At 47.3% G+C, this 17,741-nt stretch overlaps 1 protein-coding gene across 1 annotated transcript; it reads left to right on the top strand.

Annotated features, from left to right (window-relative positions):
• The first annotated feature begins 1,870 nt into the window (after positions 1-1,870).
• On the top strand, positions 1,871-13,339 carry tes (testis derived transcript (3 LIM domains)). Its single transcript, XM_056599320.1, has 7 exons — positions 1,871-2,075; positions 4,524-4,609; positions 6,540-7,017; positions 7,526-7,936; positions 8,483-8,698; positions 9,204-9,362; positions 11,880-13,339. The coding sequence occupies exons 1-7, from the start codon at positions 2,049-2,051 to the stop codon at positions 12,069-12,071; spliced, it is 1,569 nt and encodes a 522-aa protein (XP_056455295.1). The 5' UTR covers positions 1,871-2,048; the 3' UTR covers positions 12,072-13,339.
• The last annotated feature ends 4,402 nt before the right edge of the window (positions 13,340-17,741 follow it).

Raw genomic sequence — 17,741 nt, 5'->3', positions numbered from 1 at the left:
AATGCCTTCAACAAAAAAATTAGACTTTTCATTAGATCAGTTTCCTTGTTCACACTGTTCACACCCAAAGACAACAACAGGAAGCGGTTCAGCACCTTGTGTTCAGAAGGCCAAAGCGTTCAACAGCAGGGCGTTGATGCAGCCTGAGCTTCACACAGAGCGGGAGATTACGCCTTTTATTGAATGTCATTTATTTTCTTTAATAATGTGTATATTTGGCATTATTTAAGTACATTTTGTTCTGAATTAAAAAAAAAGGTGTTCCCTTTTTTGAGCAAAGCAAACTGATGGCTGATACGACTGGTCAACGCCCACAAGCAGCCCGATGAGGCAATAGTGCTGATAAGACTTGGGTACAGGAAAAGGTCAAGAGATAATATGAGAGGTTTGGTCTACACCTGCTGTCTGCTCCTTACTTCACAGGATGTCAAGTTCATGTTCAAAAATAAAATCTAAATCTCCCTATGACCTGAACGCCCCCCCCCCCCCCCACACACACGCACACACACATACACACACACACACACACACACACACACGCACACATAAACTCCCATTGCTTCAAATTGCAGGCTTTGCTTCCTGTGAGCCTGTATGGCCACAGACAACAGGGTGTCTGGGTAACTCTGTGATGAACTGGCCTCTGCTTCAGCATGTTTGTTATCTAGTCATCCAGTTCATTATTTAGTCCAGTCAATGTAATCTCCTCACGAGGTACGACAGCCTGAAGTGATTATTTCTCATCTGCTTGCCTTTTCTGACGAGCAGTCCAGAGAAGGGAAATGTTGTTTTGCTGCTGATCTCAAACACTTGAATCTGAATCTGTTGACCTTGTAAAAAAAACATTTGGACACAAAATATTGCTTCATATTTTGTGCATCTCTTTTTTTATGTTTCATCTTATGCACCAAAAATACATTTGCTACTTTAGCTTTTTAATTTTTTGTCATCACTATCATATGAATGTTGTTTTACTACATAGATGACCAGAGTGGCCATGTTGTACTGCATACATGATCTTCATAAGACCGCCTGACTATGATGCTGCTCACCGCAGGACCCTCGAATGAATGAATGCGTCGCTAATAGCAAAATAAAAGCTCACCTTGCAGGGTTTAGCAAATGTTGGTCAAGCTTTGACTTTTTAGCGCGTCTATCAACTGCATGCTGAAGACCTAGAGGTGGTCTTGCTGCTTTGGGCCAGGCAATGGCCAACAAGAGACTACTGAATGCCAGCCGCTCATGTGTTCAAGGGCAAGTTCAATAATTACATCCGCTCTATTGTCTGAGAGGGCAGGGTGAGACAGTGGTGTATTCATATGGGAGTGGACTACAAGGCGAGGAGAGGAAGTCAAGGTCCGCATCCCTGCTCACTTGCTTGACTTCCTTCCCCACGATGGTGACGAAGCAGCGGACTGAGGAGAACGCAATGTCACTGCTCACTGAAAGGGTGCCAAAGAGGGAACCTCTCTCTCTCTCTCTCTCTCTCTCTCTCTCTCTCTCTCTCTCTCTCTCTCTCACACAGCAAGATCATTATTCACATGTGTCACTATGTAAGTTAATTTGCCTAAGTGTGTGTGTGCGTGCGTGCTTGTGTGTCGATCCTTCACACAGATCCTTTTCCTGAATACACTATGTCCACGTGCATGCAATCAAAAGGTCAAACATCGGTCCTCACACTCTCAGCTCTGTAGGTGTGTCTCATCTACAAAGCACAAGTCAACCACTGGACTCTGCCTTTGTTGGCCTCAGTCGTCAGAACACTCCTCCTACTACACGGTGATTGGCTGTCTTCCATTGTATTGGCCCCCCACTGTCCCTATCTAACTTTCTATTGGCCCGGAGTTGAGAGAACCCCAAAGGCGGAAGTGATCTACCCCTCCCACGTTGAAGGAAGATTGAACCGGACTGGAAGCCCGAAGTGGAATGAGAGTGTGATCTGGGCTGTGTGTCATCCCGAAAGTTTTGTGTCATTGCATGTTTTCTTGACAGTACCTCCGACATAAGCGCCGTGTTTGGTCCACTCGTAAGGAGGTCGAGCTGAAAGAATGGAGATCGAGAGAGAAGTTAAAAAGGTAGGGTATCCCGCCTTCATTGACCGACCTACACGGATCCGGTGACGCCCTGGGAGATGTGCCAGGGTTGTTGCAGGTGGCGTTAAACACTTTTAAATCGAAAATAGTTTCACCGCCATTCACCTTCATGGTATAACATTTTACCTCATTCTATAAACGGAATGTCCGGAGTCGCGACTTTACTGCCTTTATCTGCAGTGCAGCTTACGCTGCTTTTCATTCAATGGCACAGTTGCGGTTCCTTAGGGGTCGATATGAAACCCGTGATTTGTTCTAACAGCGTACTGTTTTAACAACAGCAAATGTTATTTTCATAATAGTCACTCGTTTTCCTGCAGGCAAAAATGCGTATCACCTTCATACGAAGAAGTACGAGAAGGAATAGCGTTTGCATATTTTGTGAGGCATAAGCCTATTTTTTTTCTAATAATAAAAGTGTGTGACATAGTTTGGTTGTCCCATTATATTAATGCATTTCCCTCAGAGTGAACACACACACACGTTCACATACACAAACTTTCACATACACGAACACACACATACACCCACCCTTGTGACAGATTTTCGGTCTTTAGTCATCCGTCTCAATGTTTGCTCAATATGATGACGTTTATGCAATCTTTGAGCTCAATGCTTAGAGTACATCATGGCTCATCTGGTCGTTGGAGACCTCAGACACTAAACACTATCATTTGAACCCGAGCTCTGCAGGTCCTTTTTAAAACGGTATACCAGTATATATTATAGTCCTACACAGCGTGCAAGATTGCTGCAATTTGGGAAAAAATACACATTACAATGAAAACCTTTTTGTTGTCTTTTGAAGAATCGTAAGAATACTCTGGTGTCATTCAATGCAACTAGTAGCACTGTGAATAACTTCTTTGTACTTACTAGTGACCTGACCGTACAACCTCCGTTTATTGCACAGTCCACTCCTGCCTTGAGGAGTGGACTGAGTTTAAACTCTGCCGTGGAAGAACAAAACATCCAGAGAGGGTTATGGTTCGACTCCATCAATCTCCTGATATCCAAACATTTACATTTGCATTAAAAGGGTTAATGGGTGTTTTCTTCTGTATTGTACTCAACAGCCAGTGGCAATAACACCAGAAGATTAGTGCTGGTTTTAAAACCACTGTTTATGAGCACACACAATTATATACTCTGGTTGATTTGCTGTCGTGGGGGACGCAGACAAGGCACAGTGACCGTAAGCTTTGTCAAATGAAAAGGAGAATATAGGCATGGTGGGGTCTAACCACTCCTGAGTACAGAGTAGTTCCTGTTTTGAATGCTGTGTCGCAGACATGGCAGTGATCAACAAAGCAGTCTAGTCATAGCTTATGCTTCCTTGAGATTTGAGCCTTAAATTACACTCACTATTAAAAGCAGGCAGGAGGGGCGGGGGATGACATAACGTGGCTGAAGTGTGGAGAATGTGTTGGCTCAGGCTTTATATTCATCACCTAATGGTGCAGCCGGCCAGCATCTGAAGGTTAGAGGGATCTCACTCTTTTGAGTTGCCTTGCTGAGAAACAGTTACTATTAAGATGGGTAAGACTACAGAGATGGGTTCCTGCTACAGTTTTACTAATTCTTGGTAGAAACTTAGGATGAGAGCTTCTTGTACATTTCCACCTTTTTTTTAACCAATTTGAGTTATTAAGTTTATTAAGTTATAGTTTTTTGGGGTCCTTGCTTTTTAGTATATTTGTGTTTTTATTGACAGATGGGAGGAGGGGGGGGGGGCTGTATGAGCCATGCTCTTATAAGGGCATTCCTCAGTAGTGGACGAAATGTGGGTCAAAAGGACTCCCTCAGACACGAGGGGAGCTAAGAGAGGGCGGGGTTGCGGGGGCCAGACAGACATCATGGGATACATGACCATTTATGGTCACGATCAGATGGGACGGCTCAGGATCTGCCCCAGCAGGGATTGATCCAGATGTTGGAGGATTGATCCAGATGTTGGAGGATTGATACAGATGTTGGAGGATTGATACAGATGTTGGAGGATTGGATCGCGGCCGCCGCGCCAAGAACTGTCAATATGAATAATGTGGTAGTTTGCACTCCTCCAACTATGCCTCGTCAGGGTCGTTCTTCAGACACAAGAGAGTAACTAAGGACCCAAGAACTACTGCGTTGTAGACTATAAGCAATTATATAGCGAGAGAGCAATCCTGTTACCTTACATTTCATTACTAAACCATCTCTGCCCAAGCATCCAAACCATAATTAGGATGCACAATTTAGCCTCCATATTATGTTAATATTTAACTGAGTATGTTTGTTTAGTTATAATATGAAGTACTGGCTCTGGGCACGGGTCACAGAAGATCTCCAACCCTGAGGCTATTAAATAATGTGTCCAGCTTCATGCATGGAGGCCATCGAATGGGTCTCTCATCTAACCTCCTCTCCTCTCCTCTCCTCTCCCACCAGATGACCCTGGGTCATGACTTTGGGGCGGGGGCTGCCTGCCTCAAGTGCAAGGAGAAGTGCGAGGGCTTCGAGCTGCACTTCTGGAGGTGAGTCTCACACACACACAAGTAGACACGCACATGAACTCAGGCACACCGGCCCTCACATGTTAAAGGCCCCGTGACATGCCACCAGGAGTGTGGCCGTAACAAGCCTTTTGGAAAATCTGCGTGTCCACCTAGATGTGTGACGGTTAGATGAACAGTGTTTGCTACAGTCCACTGGGTAGGCCGGTAGACTGATCTATCATGCACACATCTAGGTGGACACGCCCACATGTGGTGTCATAAGGGACCGATTTTCAAAAAGGCTTGTAACGGCTAATCACACCACACCTGGAGGCATGTCAGGGGACCTTTACAGTAAAGCAGGGTTGGGCCATATCGACTACAGTGAAAGGTTATTAAACAGCTTTTTAGCTCATAATACACTACCTTTCTGTGTAAAAGAGCGGACTGAATCTCAACATATCTTTTATATGTGTGATCCCAGTCCTGACCTTCATATAATCAGAATCATGAAGCGGGGAGCAGGCAGATAAAGGCATCCAGGCCTGGTTGTGGATCGGAGGGTTAAAATCTGTTGCAAGCAGGATTGAAAGCTAACAGATGTGTGTTTCTCTCTCGCTCTTGCTCTCTCATATAACACAACCCACATAACACAACCTGTCCTAACATGTAAAGCTACACAGCCCTCTCTCAATAACTCTTCCAACCTCATTATTTATCATTTAAGGGCATGTCTTCTCATCATAATCCTATGGGCCTATATACACTCTTAATGTATTTCTTATTGCATTGAAATTAGTATGATAAACCCATAGTCTTTTGACCTTCTTCCATGGTCAGAGGATTATTATATTTGGCCCGTCATATTGTCCAGGGGCTGAGGATTTATGGAAATGCAAAAGTTTTAACTGGAGAACATTTGTTCATATTTTAATCATGTTAATAGAGAAAACACAGCTTTAAAGTGTGACCCAAGGTAGGCCCATACTTGCAGAAAAGTTACAAAGATAATTGATTGCATATATGGTAGAGCAAAAAGAGCTCACACTACCACGAACCCAATGATTCTAAAGTGAAATGTAATTAATCATAAACATTTACCACAATGAGCACATCAGTTAGCAATATTGCAGTTGCAAGTATGCTAGACATGACATATTATGTCATGACCGGTCCAACCTCAAAAACGGGGTGCAGGGCTTTGAGCTGCACGCCCTCCTGTGGTTGAGCACTGAATTGTAGGGAGTGGTCTATAAAGCAGAGATGGAGGGAGGGACATTGGTTTGCAGGTTAGAGCAGTTGGAGAGCCTACAGTCCCACAAGAATGCCCCCTTCCTCTGTGACCCTGAATGTCCCCCTCCCTGCCTCATCCCTCTAGTTCTTAACTTCTTATTAGTAAATGCTACACGTGAACCCCCTAAGATGGCGCAATTTGATTGGTTCGCTTCTCGGGATATTGGGCAGTACCCCATGATCAAACTCAGGATATTGCGTGATGGTCGTCGCTAATAAATAGACAAATAAATCCCGGCAAAAAGTGTTATATTTTTTTATTTTGGGAGTAGTGTGTAGAATATTGTAACAATAATTCACCTCAGGCTCCAGGAATCGTGGGGAGTAACCACTATTCACTTTGCCTTCGGTGAATAATTGTTAAATATTATAATATACTCTAAATGAAGGGTTAGTGTTTCAATGACTGCACAAGTCATGACCTGATGTTACAAAATGAGGTCCAACTATCACCGTGAAGCACCACGATGTCTGGGTGATGCAGACACCACCTAACGCCTCCACCCCCGCTCCACCCTCAGAACCTCACCCCCTCCTTCAGACACCACCTAACGCCTCCACCCCCGCTCCACCCTCAGAACCTCACCCCCTCCTTCAGACACCACCTAACACCTCCACCCCCGCCCCACCCTCAGAACCTCACCCCCCTCCTTCTGTCCATCTTCCTCGTCCGCAGGAAGATCTGCCGCAACTGCAAATGTGGGCTGGCCGACCACAACGTGCACATGGAGTCGGAGGAGAGCAAGAAGGTGGGCAGGCTGTTCGAGGACACCAAGTACACGGGGCTCATCGCCAAGCTGAAGACGGAGGGCGTGCCCACCTACAGGGGCAACATGGCGGCCGTCTCCACGCTCAGCCCCGCCTCCTCTTCCCTGGTGCGCCCCGCCTTCGGCGCCTCCTCCTCCTCCTCCTCCTCCTCCGCCTCCTCCCCCTCCAACGCTGCGTCCGGCCCGATCGGCGGCCGTGCCGGTGCCGGTGCCGGTGCCGTTGCCGGGGCGGCAGCCGCCCCCCCTGGCCGGTCTGGGAAGTGCCCCGCCCCCGCCCCCCCCGCCAAGGTCACCATCACCCCGGTGAAGGGCGTGGCCGTGCCGGTGAACGCCGGCACCTCGTCTGTGACGTACGAGTGGGCGCCCCCGGGGGCCACTAAATACATGGTAAGACCCCGTGTGTGTGTGTGTGTGTGTGTGTGTGTGTGTGTGTGTGTGTGTGTGTGTGTGTGTGTGTGTGTGTGTGTGTGTGTGTGTGTGTGTGTGTGTGTGTGTGTGTGTGTGTGAGAGAGATCCCGTGTGCCGATCCTTAGCCTTGGTATCAGCGCCTCCTGCCTTGTGCGCGATGGTCTGGCTCTCCTGATGCACTCCAGCGATATTAAAGGTCCCATGACGTGCCACCAGGTGTGAGTGTGATTGGCCCCTTATGACCACCTAGATGTGTGACGGATAGATGAGCGTCGTTTGCTACAGCCCACTGGGTAGGCCGGTGCTCTGATCTATCAGCACACATCTGGGTGGACACGCCCACCTGTGATGTCATAAGGGGCAGTAAGGCCAATCACACCACACCTGGCGGCATGTCAGGGGACCTTAGGGCCTTAAGGTGAGGCTCAGGGGACGGCCTGGGTCTGTGGGCGCACCTCTCACCCCGAGTCCTCTCTCCACTCTGCAGGCGGTGCGCTACATCGAGCTGCTGCCCCCGGAGAAGCGTCCGGTGAAGGGCTCAGAGGGCGCCGAGTACCGCCGGCAGCAGATGGCGGTCCAGCTGCCGGAGCACGACCAGGACCCCGCCCTGTGCCACGAGCTCAGCCCCGCCGAGGTGGCGCTGATGGAGCAGTACGTCCGCAAGTACAAGGACGACGCACTGGGCATGGGCGACGTCCGGCTGCCCGAGGAGATGGCCCTGCTGCGGGCCGGGGGGGGGGCGGGGGGGCCCGGGGGGGCAGGGGGCCCGGGAGGGCCGGGGGGAGTCGTAGGGCCGGGGGGAGCGGGAGGGTTCGGCGCTGCCGCTTCAGGGGCCGGTTCAGGACCGGCCCATGCGGGGGCCGGGGGGGGTGCTGGCTATGGGCCTGGGGGGCACGGGGCCCCTGGGTCTGGGTCTGGGGGGCACGGGGCCCCAGCCGGTGCAGACTCAGCCTACGGGTCGGGGGCGGGTGGGCACGGGACCCCTGGCTATGGGCCCGGGGGGCACGGGGCCCCTGGGTCTGGGGGGCACGGGGCCCCTGGCTATGGGCCTGGGGGGCACGGGGCCCCTGGGTCTGGGGGGCACGGGGCCCCTGGGTCTGGGGGGCACGGGGCCCCTGGCTATGGGCCTGGGGGGCACGGGGCCCCTGGGTCTGGGTCCGTGGGGGGCCCGGGGCTGGGAGAGGTGGCCCAGGCTGCGGGGGCTGGAGCCCTGGGCGTCCCTGGAGGAGACGTGGGCGCAGCGGAGCAGAGCTTTGTGAGTACCCCGGGGAGCGTTGGCCTCCTCCCCTCAGACAGAGCAGGAGCGTCGGGGGCCTCCCTTGGTTTGGATCTCACAAATGATCAACCTTCTCTCTCGCTCTCGCTCACTCTCGCTCTGTCTACCCCTCTCCGCCCCTCCCTCTCCCTCTCTGTCTCCCTCCCTCCCTCCCTCCCTCCCCCCCAGTCGTGCAGCCACTGCCAGCTGCCCATGCGTCGTGGCGAGCCGGCGGTGTACGCTGAGCGCGCCGGCTACGACCAGCTGTGGCACCCAGCCTGCTTCGTCTGCTGCAAGTGCAGCGAGCTGCTGGTCGACATGATCTACTTCTGGAAGAAGGGGAAGCTGTACTGCGGCCGTCACTATGGCGACAGCGAGAAGCCCCGCTGCGGGGGCTGTGACGAGGTGGGGGGGGGTTCGGGACAACACAAACCTTTTATTTACTTCTGGTCATGTCATAAAGGGCTATGAAGGTGTGCATTATGCATCAGAAAATCACGCTCGATCAAATCCATTGCATTTCACATCATTGCAGTCTATGGATTATCCGTCTAATATACCTTTTGACACTTTCCTGATAAGATGTTTGTTAGGTGAGTAGTTGGTGCATCCCTTTGTGATTGGTTTTTAGACCAGGTTGTCTTATCACTTTAAGGTTGAAATTAGGTTTGGGGTTATGGTTAATTTTTGACTGCTGTTGTATTCCATATTATTTTTCCTGGGATGGAGCTGTAAGTGTTACTGTTCAAGGATCTTCAGTCATTGTTTGACTCTTTTCCCTTGTGTCTTTGTGTTTCCCTGTGTATTGTTTGTTGGTTTCGCCTGTGTATTTGTGTGTGTGTTTCCCTGTGTATTTGTATGCGTTTGTGTGTTTCCCTGTGTATGTGTGTATGTGGTCTTTCATGTACAGCTGATCTTCAGTAACGAGTACACGCAGGCCGAGGATCAGAACTGGCACTTGAAGCACTTCTGTTGCTTTGAGTGCGACTGTGTTCTGGCCGGGGAGACCTACGTGATGGAGAAGGGCAAGCCCGTCTGCAGACCCTGCTACATTAACGCCTACAGCGTGGTACGTGTGTGTGTGTGTGTGTGTGTGTGTGTGTGTGTGTGTGTGTGTGTGTGTGTGTGTGTGTGTGTGTGTGTGTGTGTGTGTGTGTGTGTGTGTGTGTGTGTGTGTGTGTGTGTGTGTGTGTGTGTGTGTGTGTGTGTGTGTGTGTGTCACGGCTCTTCTCAATACTGTGGAACGCTCCGTTCACTTACATGGGCCTTCCCGACTCCTGGAGTGAATTCTTTTTTTGACCGTTGCTAAGCATATAATGACCGCTGTCAAGGAAAGGAGATTTTAGTCCGGTAACTTATCAACCCCAGCGTATTCGGTTGCTAAGCGACGTCAATGTCTTTGACAGACTAATTCTCTGCTGATCAAAACTATGAATGGTAATTGTAAAAGGACACACTGTGTAAAGTTATTTTTTCGGCAAGTTGCCGTGTAATGAGTGGGATAATGTATAGACCACCGGTCATTTCGATAATGACCGGTGGTCTATACATTATCCCTTACGTATGTGTGCACATGTAGGTCTGATAGCTTGTTTAACTTTCTGAGCATTTCTTGGTTTTTCTCTCTGTCCGCTTATGATACCATAGCTTCGTGGGTCAGGTTTTCTGTATCTGGCCATCCTAGCCTTACAGCTGGTCATTCTGATATATCGCTGTAAAGTTAGTTACTCATTATCTTAGTTAATCAGACATTAAGGATCATTAAGGATCAGCAAGACACCCTTATCGGTATCTTATCTCCCCACTCCCAATATTCACTTCCTTACCACATTAAACAAACCCACGTATGGACTGACCCTTTGTCTGAATCGGTCTGTTGAATGCAATAAAACAGTCCGCCCCTATGTCGCCCAACCCAACCCATCAGTCCAGAGTTCAACCTGTTTACCTCCCCCTACTAACACTACTAACTACTAACACCTCCCCCTACTAACCCTAACCCCAACCCAACCCATCAGTCCAGACTTCAACCTGTTTACCTCCCCCTACTAACCCTACTAACTACTAACACCTCCCCCTACTAACCCTAACCCCAACCCAACCCATCACTGCAGACTTCAACCTGTTTACCTTCCCCTACTAACACTACTAACTACTAACACCTCCCCCTACTAACCCCAACCCAACCCAACCCATCACTGCAGACTTCAACCTGTTTACCTCCCCCTACTAACCCTACTAACTACTAACACCTCCCCCTACTAACCCTAACCCCAACCCAACCCAACCCATCACTGCAGACTTCAACCTGTTTACCTCCCCCTACTAACCCTACTAACTACTAACACCTCCCCCTACTAACCCTAACCCCAACCCAACCCATCAGTCCAGACTTCAACCTGTTTACCTCCCCCTACTAACCCTACTAACTACTAACACCTCCCCCTACTAACCCCAACCCAACCCAACCCATCACTGCAGACTTCAACCTGTTTACCTCCCCCTACTAACACTACTAACTACTAACACCTCCCCCTACTAACCCTAACCCTAACCCCAACCCAACCCATCAGTCCAGACTTCAACCTGTTTACCTTCCCCTACTAACCCTACTAACTACTAACACCTCCCCCTACTAACCCCAACCCAACCCAACCCATCACTGCAGACTTCAACCTGTTTACCTCCCCCTACTAACCCTACTAACTACTAACACCTCCCCCTACTAACCCTAACCCCAACCCAACCCAACCCATCACTGCAGACTTCAACCTGTTTACCTCCCCCTACTAACCCTACTAACTACTAACACCTCCCCCTACTAACCCTAACCCCAACCCAACCCATCAGTCCAGACTTCAACCTGTTTACCTCCCCCTACTAACCCTACTAACTACTAACACCTCCCCCTACTAACCCCAACCCAACCCAACCCATCACTGCAGACTTCAACCTGTTTACCTCCCCCTACTAACCCTACTAACTACTAACACCTCCCCCTACTAACCCTAACCCCAACCCAACCCATCAGTCCAGACTTCAACCTGTTTACCTCCCCCTACTAACCCTACTAACTACTAACACCTCCCCCTACTAACCCCAACCCAACCCAACCCATCACTGCAGACTTCAACCTGTTTACCTCCCCCTACTAACACTACTAACTACTAACACCTCCCCCTACTAACCCTAACCCAACCCAACCCAACCCATCACTGCAGACTTCAACCTGTTTACCTCCCCCTACTAACACTACTAACTACTTACACCTCCCCCTACTAACCCTAACCCTAACCCAACCCATCAGTCCAGACTTCAACCTGTTTACCTTCCCCTACCAACACTCATCCTCCCTACCCTAACCTCCACCCCTACCCCAAGGGTTTTTTAGCTTTTAAGAATTGATTTATTCTCCTACATGATGACTAACTCTATTGTTGAAGTATGTCCTGCTTGTATGTGCCTGACCACAAATGAAGTTTGTTGACAGTTGTTTGACTTTGAGTTGAATCGGACGTCCTGCGTCCAGCCGTCTCTAACCCCCGCCCCCCCGCCCCCCCAACCCTCTCGCTCCCTCTCGCTCCAGCGGTGCGTCTCCTGCCAGCAGCAGCTGGAGCCCGAGGCCCAGCGTGTGTCCTACGGGGACTACCACTGGCACGGCGAGCCCCGTTGCTTCCAGTGCTCCGGCTGCGCCAAGTGTCTGATGGGGGAGCGCTTCATGGTCGTGCAGGACAAGCTCTTCTGCTCCGTGGAGTGCAAGAAGAAGACGCCCGCCTGAGCGGCGGCCAGGCACAAGATACTGAACCGAGCGCAATCAAAGAGAGTGTGTGTGTGTGTGTGTGTGTGTGTGTGTGTGTGTGTGTGTGTGTGTGTGTGTGTGTGTGTGTGTGTGTGTGTGTGTGTGTGTGTGTGTGTGTGTGTGTGTGTGGACAAGATGTGGCAGATGATGATGGTGGGAGATCAAGGTCCCGTTCACTCTGAACAACGGCATTGCTTGACATCTCTGGAATTTGCAATTCCAAAAATCCACCTATATAAACGGTGACTAGTATTTGAGATAGATAAAGTCAATATCCATGCATCGCCTTTCTAAACTGCCTTCACTAGGTGGCACACTTTCCCCACGAATATCTCTGTAGCTTCACTCTTAGCTTCTTTTCTCTTTTTCATTTGCTGATGAGATTAATATTGTTTGGCTTGTGAGTCATCTCTGGCCCAGACTACTGATTTTCTCCAGACTAACAATACCATTCCCATATGTGGTGAAGGTTCTTCATTTGGCTGATTTGAAAAAAGATATGGATCAATAAACTGCTGTTCATATTGTTCTAATCTTACGATAAAAATTGTAAGTGTATAGACTTCAGAGTCTTCAAGGCAACATTGGATACTAGTAATGACCAATTATGACCCAATGTTTACAACTTAATGACAAAATATCAAATTCAATTGATTTAATAACACATTTTCTACAATTACTTTTTGATATACTTTCATTGATTTTCAATTGTTTCCATTTTGTAATCGACAGATTTTCTATTAAAAAAACAAATGTCTTGACATTTTCATCTTTCATTTAATCTCAGGTGACATGGTGTATGGTGTACCTGACAACCATGAGCATAACGCATGCAACTATAGAACAAAAGGCCATATTGTGTTGAACAAGCCCTAGGAAAAATGCATAATGTATCTCTTTAGCCATATATTTTCCGTTCCAATATCGTGCAATTTCCTAATTAATCATAGCTGATACTTTTATCCAAGGCAACTTCGTTTGTGAATCATGGGCCTGCAGCAGCAATTTACGCAGTGATAAAATACAGTAGTATTATATTTCATTCAATACTATTATCATTTAAACACGCTTTATTTTTTTCTAAAGGCAGCCAAAGTCGTGGCTTTTCCTAAGGCTTACTTACTTTATAGGCTGAATCATCTGTTTTTCCACCTCTCTATGCAACTACAAACAACCACCTCCTTCCACCCCTTTGCCACCTATAAGTGAACGTTTCTAGATCTGCCGCTGGCTGCTGGCAACTTGCTTGCAAATTTGAAATGCCCAAAAGCCTAGACCCCCCCCCAATGAATTCGGAGATGGCGCATCGCATCTTAAGGATCATTATAGCGACTTCTGTGTGGTTTCAAAGTTTTGAGATGACGGAGCACAGACTATACTATACTCCCAATCATGTTCGATCCATATGATATGCCGTGGAGTCTATCCCATTATAACATTGCCATACAACCCAATCCAAAATAATAAATCGCCTGATAATCGGAGTGCTTTAATTTTCTCGTTAATCCCCTTTTCTTGTCTCGAGCTCTTTGCCCTCAGCCAATCACAGTGCGTTATTCACCTAAACACTCAATTAAGTTCACCTGTGTCGCCTACCGCTACTATTTAAATCACACGTTGGTCCTGTTTCACTTTTGCGTTGTATTGCGAAATTGAAGTTGTGTTCGCCTTAGCAAGTTTGCCATTTTCACCCCGTTGTTAGCATAGTATAGTCCAAGTAGCACCCCTCATTTCATTTCGTTTTTTTGTGTGGTTTTAACCGAACACTCTGCCTACCCAGATCCGTACTGCACGTGGGCAGAAGTATTTGTATTTTATACAACAGCATTATTGCTGTGATTCAAGCTATTAAAAAACAACTCGGCAAGAAGTGGATAATTATATACATTAATAAAAATATCAACACGTATGGGCTACATGTTTAAACTTATGTATATATATATGTTACGAAAGCTACCATTAGCAGCCAATCAAATATTTCGGATAAAGTTGAGGTCAGGTATTATATTTTCTTGGCCGTTTTTTTTGTTTTCTTTCTATGTTCGTTATGCATGGTAAAGGTGCCGCAAAGTGATATCCATTCATGTGCACTATGGATCTGGCACCGGTTGGTGACAGTGCCGCCAATGGTGGAGCTTCAACGGGGAACACAACAGTGAGTAACCCAATTTGTATTCTTCAAAAGATAAGTAAGAAAATCCCTTTATTCAGTTGAAAACAATCTCCCACTTCAGGCTAAGTAGTTTTGGTAGTTTTCCATTGGCTATGCACCCTGGCTCAAGTGAGTGTGACATGGGTTTAGGTCTGACAACGCACCATGCACAGATTACATTATCCTTATTTCTTCCCTGTATCCCTGTTATCTCACCTGAAACTTTACATTAGTTTTAACGAAGAGCTAGGCAATACGATTTTCTGAATGTAGATTGTGCAGTGTTGTGTATACTAGCTTTTGCATAGACTGGGGTTGACAAGCTAACTGACAGCTGATATCATCAGAGATATCACTGAAGAATGTGTGCCCTAGTAACTGGCAACAAATCGGAAACACTTGCAACTATGGGGAAAGAACGTTGTGGAACCGGCTGTAACTTTGGTAGCGTGTATATGACACACTGATGCCCTGCGGTTCCAACAGCACTTTGGTGTCTTGCATTCCTACAAGCTGCTTGAAGATATTCCAGAATGAAGCCCTTCTGCTCAAAGGCCACTTGGATGTCTAGTAAGCCATGCTGTTCCAATGCCAGCTTATTGTTGTGCAGCCCATACACTTAACCATTCTTTGTCCTCTGGAATTGTTGAGCGAACCAATAGGTAAGTGGAGGGTAAGTAGACAAATCAAAACTCAAACAGGGATCAACTACACAATTCACTCTGGAGAATCGCACAGCCCTTTCTGCAGATTCTGCCATTACTGCTCTCTGGAATCTACAAGGTACACTTGGAAGCGCGTTTCCAGGTCAAAATGGGCCAAAAGCGCACCCACCAGAAATGTGTCAAAATATCGTCCCTGGTACAAACAAGTGAAGTGAAGGACTTCCACAAAATAAAGGATGGTTTCTATGGTCGATCAATGGATTATTTACCCCACCCCATCCCTTCTTGTAGTCGGAAGATACTGACTAGATGACTGTGGATGTGTAAAGGTTCGGTTTCATGTTGAATTGGTTGGTTTGGTCTTGGTAGAATGTTATCATGCTATAATTTGAAGTTTTTTAAGAGCTTGATGAGATATGGTGCAATGTGGTTACATTCTGTGCAATGCTGTATTTAACTTTCCTTTGGCAGTGTCACTTATATAGGCCACAGTCAGCTGACAGTGTTCAATTGTCTGTCGGGAGGTCTTTGTTGAACTAGTTTGTTTCAATTCAACTAAGCTTTGCATTCAGTTTTGTTTATGGTTTGCGCCAATGCAACCGTTATAAGATTGGCCATTGCAGTCCTGTCAAAGTTGACTGCATCCTTTCACCTTGGAGCGCTCACTCTTGTTTCCCTAGACCACGTGCTCCCGGTTCACCGCTGTGTAGTCGGGCACATTGGGGAGTGGGTTATCGGCAGGGACATGCAGAGGGGTGGAAGCTCTGCACGGCTGATTTAGAAAGAAGTGTGAGCACTCGTACACCTCAGGGAGCGCCCGGCTCCAGGAGAAGTGATGCTGGACGGCCCGGCATGGAAAAGCTTTCCGCAGGCGGCCCAGCCGTGTCTTCGATTGTCCTGAGTGGAAGCGCACAATTCAAGGAAGCTCTGCCTCAGCGAGACGATTGTCCTGAGTGGCAGCCAGCCTAAAGCGTTGCTCCCGTTTCCCCCCTGCTGTGCAGAATATTGCTGCTGGACCTGCAACAACCCAAGTACTCTGCTACATGTCTTCATGCACATTAGAAAACGACTGACTTCAAGCAGTGAAACTCTGAATACCCTGTCATGGAATACGTTACCCTCACTGGCACGATGCCCCACTGTCTGCCTGTCTCGACGATCCCTCTAAGTAGTTGTACTTTATATTCAATACCACTGCCAAAACAATGCTGATGGATCTAAACATGAATCGCGCTAATCTGCTTTGAAGGTGATGTGTGGGTCCGGACACATCTCTGCCTGTCGGGCTTTGCCTTGTGATGTCATTCACACTCATCAGGTTTGCATCAGGTTTCACAAAGGAATTTGCATTGTTTCCATTTCCATAACAACCCTAGTCTTGCCCTCCACCAAGCCCTCGTGCCTGTCTGTGTCTCCCTGGGCCGCCTAACGGTTGGTACAGAGAATGATGAGACGCAGGAGTGCAGCTCCAATACGTCTCTGGCCACAGACCATGAGCTACGCTCGCCTCTCCACACCCGGTTTTTGACTTTTCTGTTGGGTCTACATTGGTTTAAGGTTAGGCAGTATTGTTGATAGGAACCATGCTACATGCTTGGCTAGTTTTGCTCTCTTGTCCCAGATGGGTTGGGTTTGGCAATGGCGAAGACCTGTGGTGCCAAATAATTCAATCACAATGCGGAGCTGCACTAACTAAAGTACATTGCAGGCATTCTTTATTTTATTATTAGTGCCCACAAAGTCTGCTTCAATATCATTTTCTCGTTTGGTTTCACACATCTATAGTTAAGTGCAACAAACGAGGGGTTAACCATGAATATGAGATCGATTTCGGGAGTAGAATACATTTTTCTTCCGTACTGCTGTCCTGTCGGTGTACCCCTTGGTCATAGAGATGTTGATACCCCAGATGTTCCTCTAACAAACTCTGGTTCAAAGATGAGACACATGACAATGAAGCAGTGTCCGTTTTTATTCTGAAATGGAATTAATGATTCAATTTAAAGATTTATTTTCCATTGCTGGGGAAACCTTGTTTTGTGTGCTTCGTTGGACTTTATCTCAGTATCCTATCACTGAAAACAGTTTGAAAGTCTCCACTCATAACAGATTGTTAATGTAGTAATGTGACTTTATTCCTCTGTTACTCAGCAGTGAGTCATGATCTCAACCAAGGGAGCGATATCACGTTGGCATCAGACATTACAAGGAATTGGGGAATTCAATGTGGCTTTGTTAGAACCACTTATCCCACAGGCTAACTATTCACTACCAGACAAAATACTCTTTTTGGTGATATTCTACTGTTGATTTTGAAAGAGTAAACAACCCAACACACTGTTAACCATTATTTGAATTGTTTTAAACGTTCCTACATCTACAGACAATCTGTTATCAGTTTGAGCTAAACTCAGCTAACCTAAATTAGGAACCTTATGAGGTAGTATTCATAGTGTTTAGGGTTAATCTGTGCTAAAAGTGGGGGAAGAAATGTTAATCAAACCATCTAGATCAAGAATTGCAACAAAAAGAAGGCCTTCTGATGAGGAGCCAGTACATCTGGAGCCTGTTCGCTGGGGTCCTAGCCTATCTTGTATAAAGGCTGGACAGCACCTGTTTGAGTCCCAGGTCCAAAGGCACAGACCGTGTTGGGGAGGTTCGCCCAAACCCGTTTCTTTTCTTTTCTAACTTGAGATTTAATTTTGGGCATGAATTATTTTTATTCTCATTTATGTTCCCTCATTGCTTTTAATACTGAATACTAAACTAATTTGGTAAAGAATCTTGATGTATATCAAAAGCTAACATGCCTCATAAATAACTTGGATATAG

Source organism: Gadus chalcogrammus, chromosome 9 (assembly GCF_026213295.1).
Source record: "Gadus chalcogrammus isolate NIFS_2021 chromosome 9, NIFS_Gcha_1.0, whole genome shotgun sequence".
NCBI classification, from domain to species: domain Eukaryota; kingdom Metazoa; phylum Chordata; class Actinopteri; order Gadiformes; family Gadidae; genus Gadus; species Gadus chalcogrammus.
Note: the sequence above shows the minus strand (reverse complement) of the source record. Positions and strands in the feature narration are given on the sequence as shown.

Bases quoted from the DNA above. Each gene is read 5' to 3' on its own strand.
- tes (XM_056599320.1), top strand. From the start codon at position 2,049: ATGGAGATCGAGAGAGAAGTTAAAAAG. The intron at 4,610-6,539 runs GTGAGTCTCACA...CCTCGTCCGCAG, and splicing joins TTCGAGCTGCACTTCTGGAG to GAAGATCTGCCGCAACTGCA. The intron at 9,363-11,879 runs GTACGTGTGTGT...CTCTCGCTCCAG, and splicing joins ACATTAACGCCTACAGCGTG to CGGTGCGTCTCCTGCCAGCA.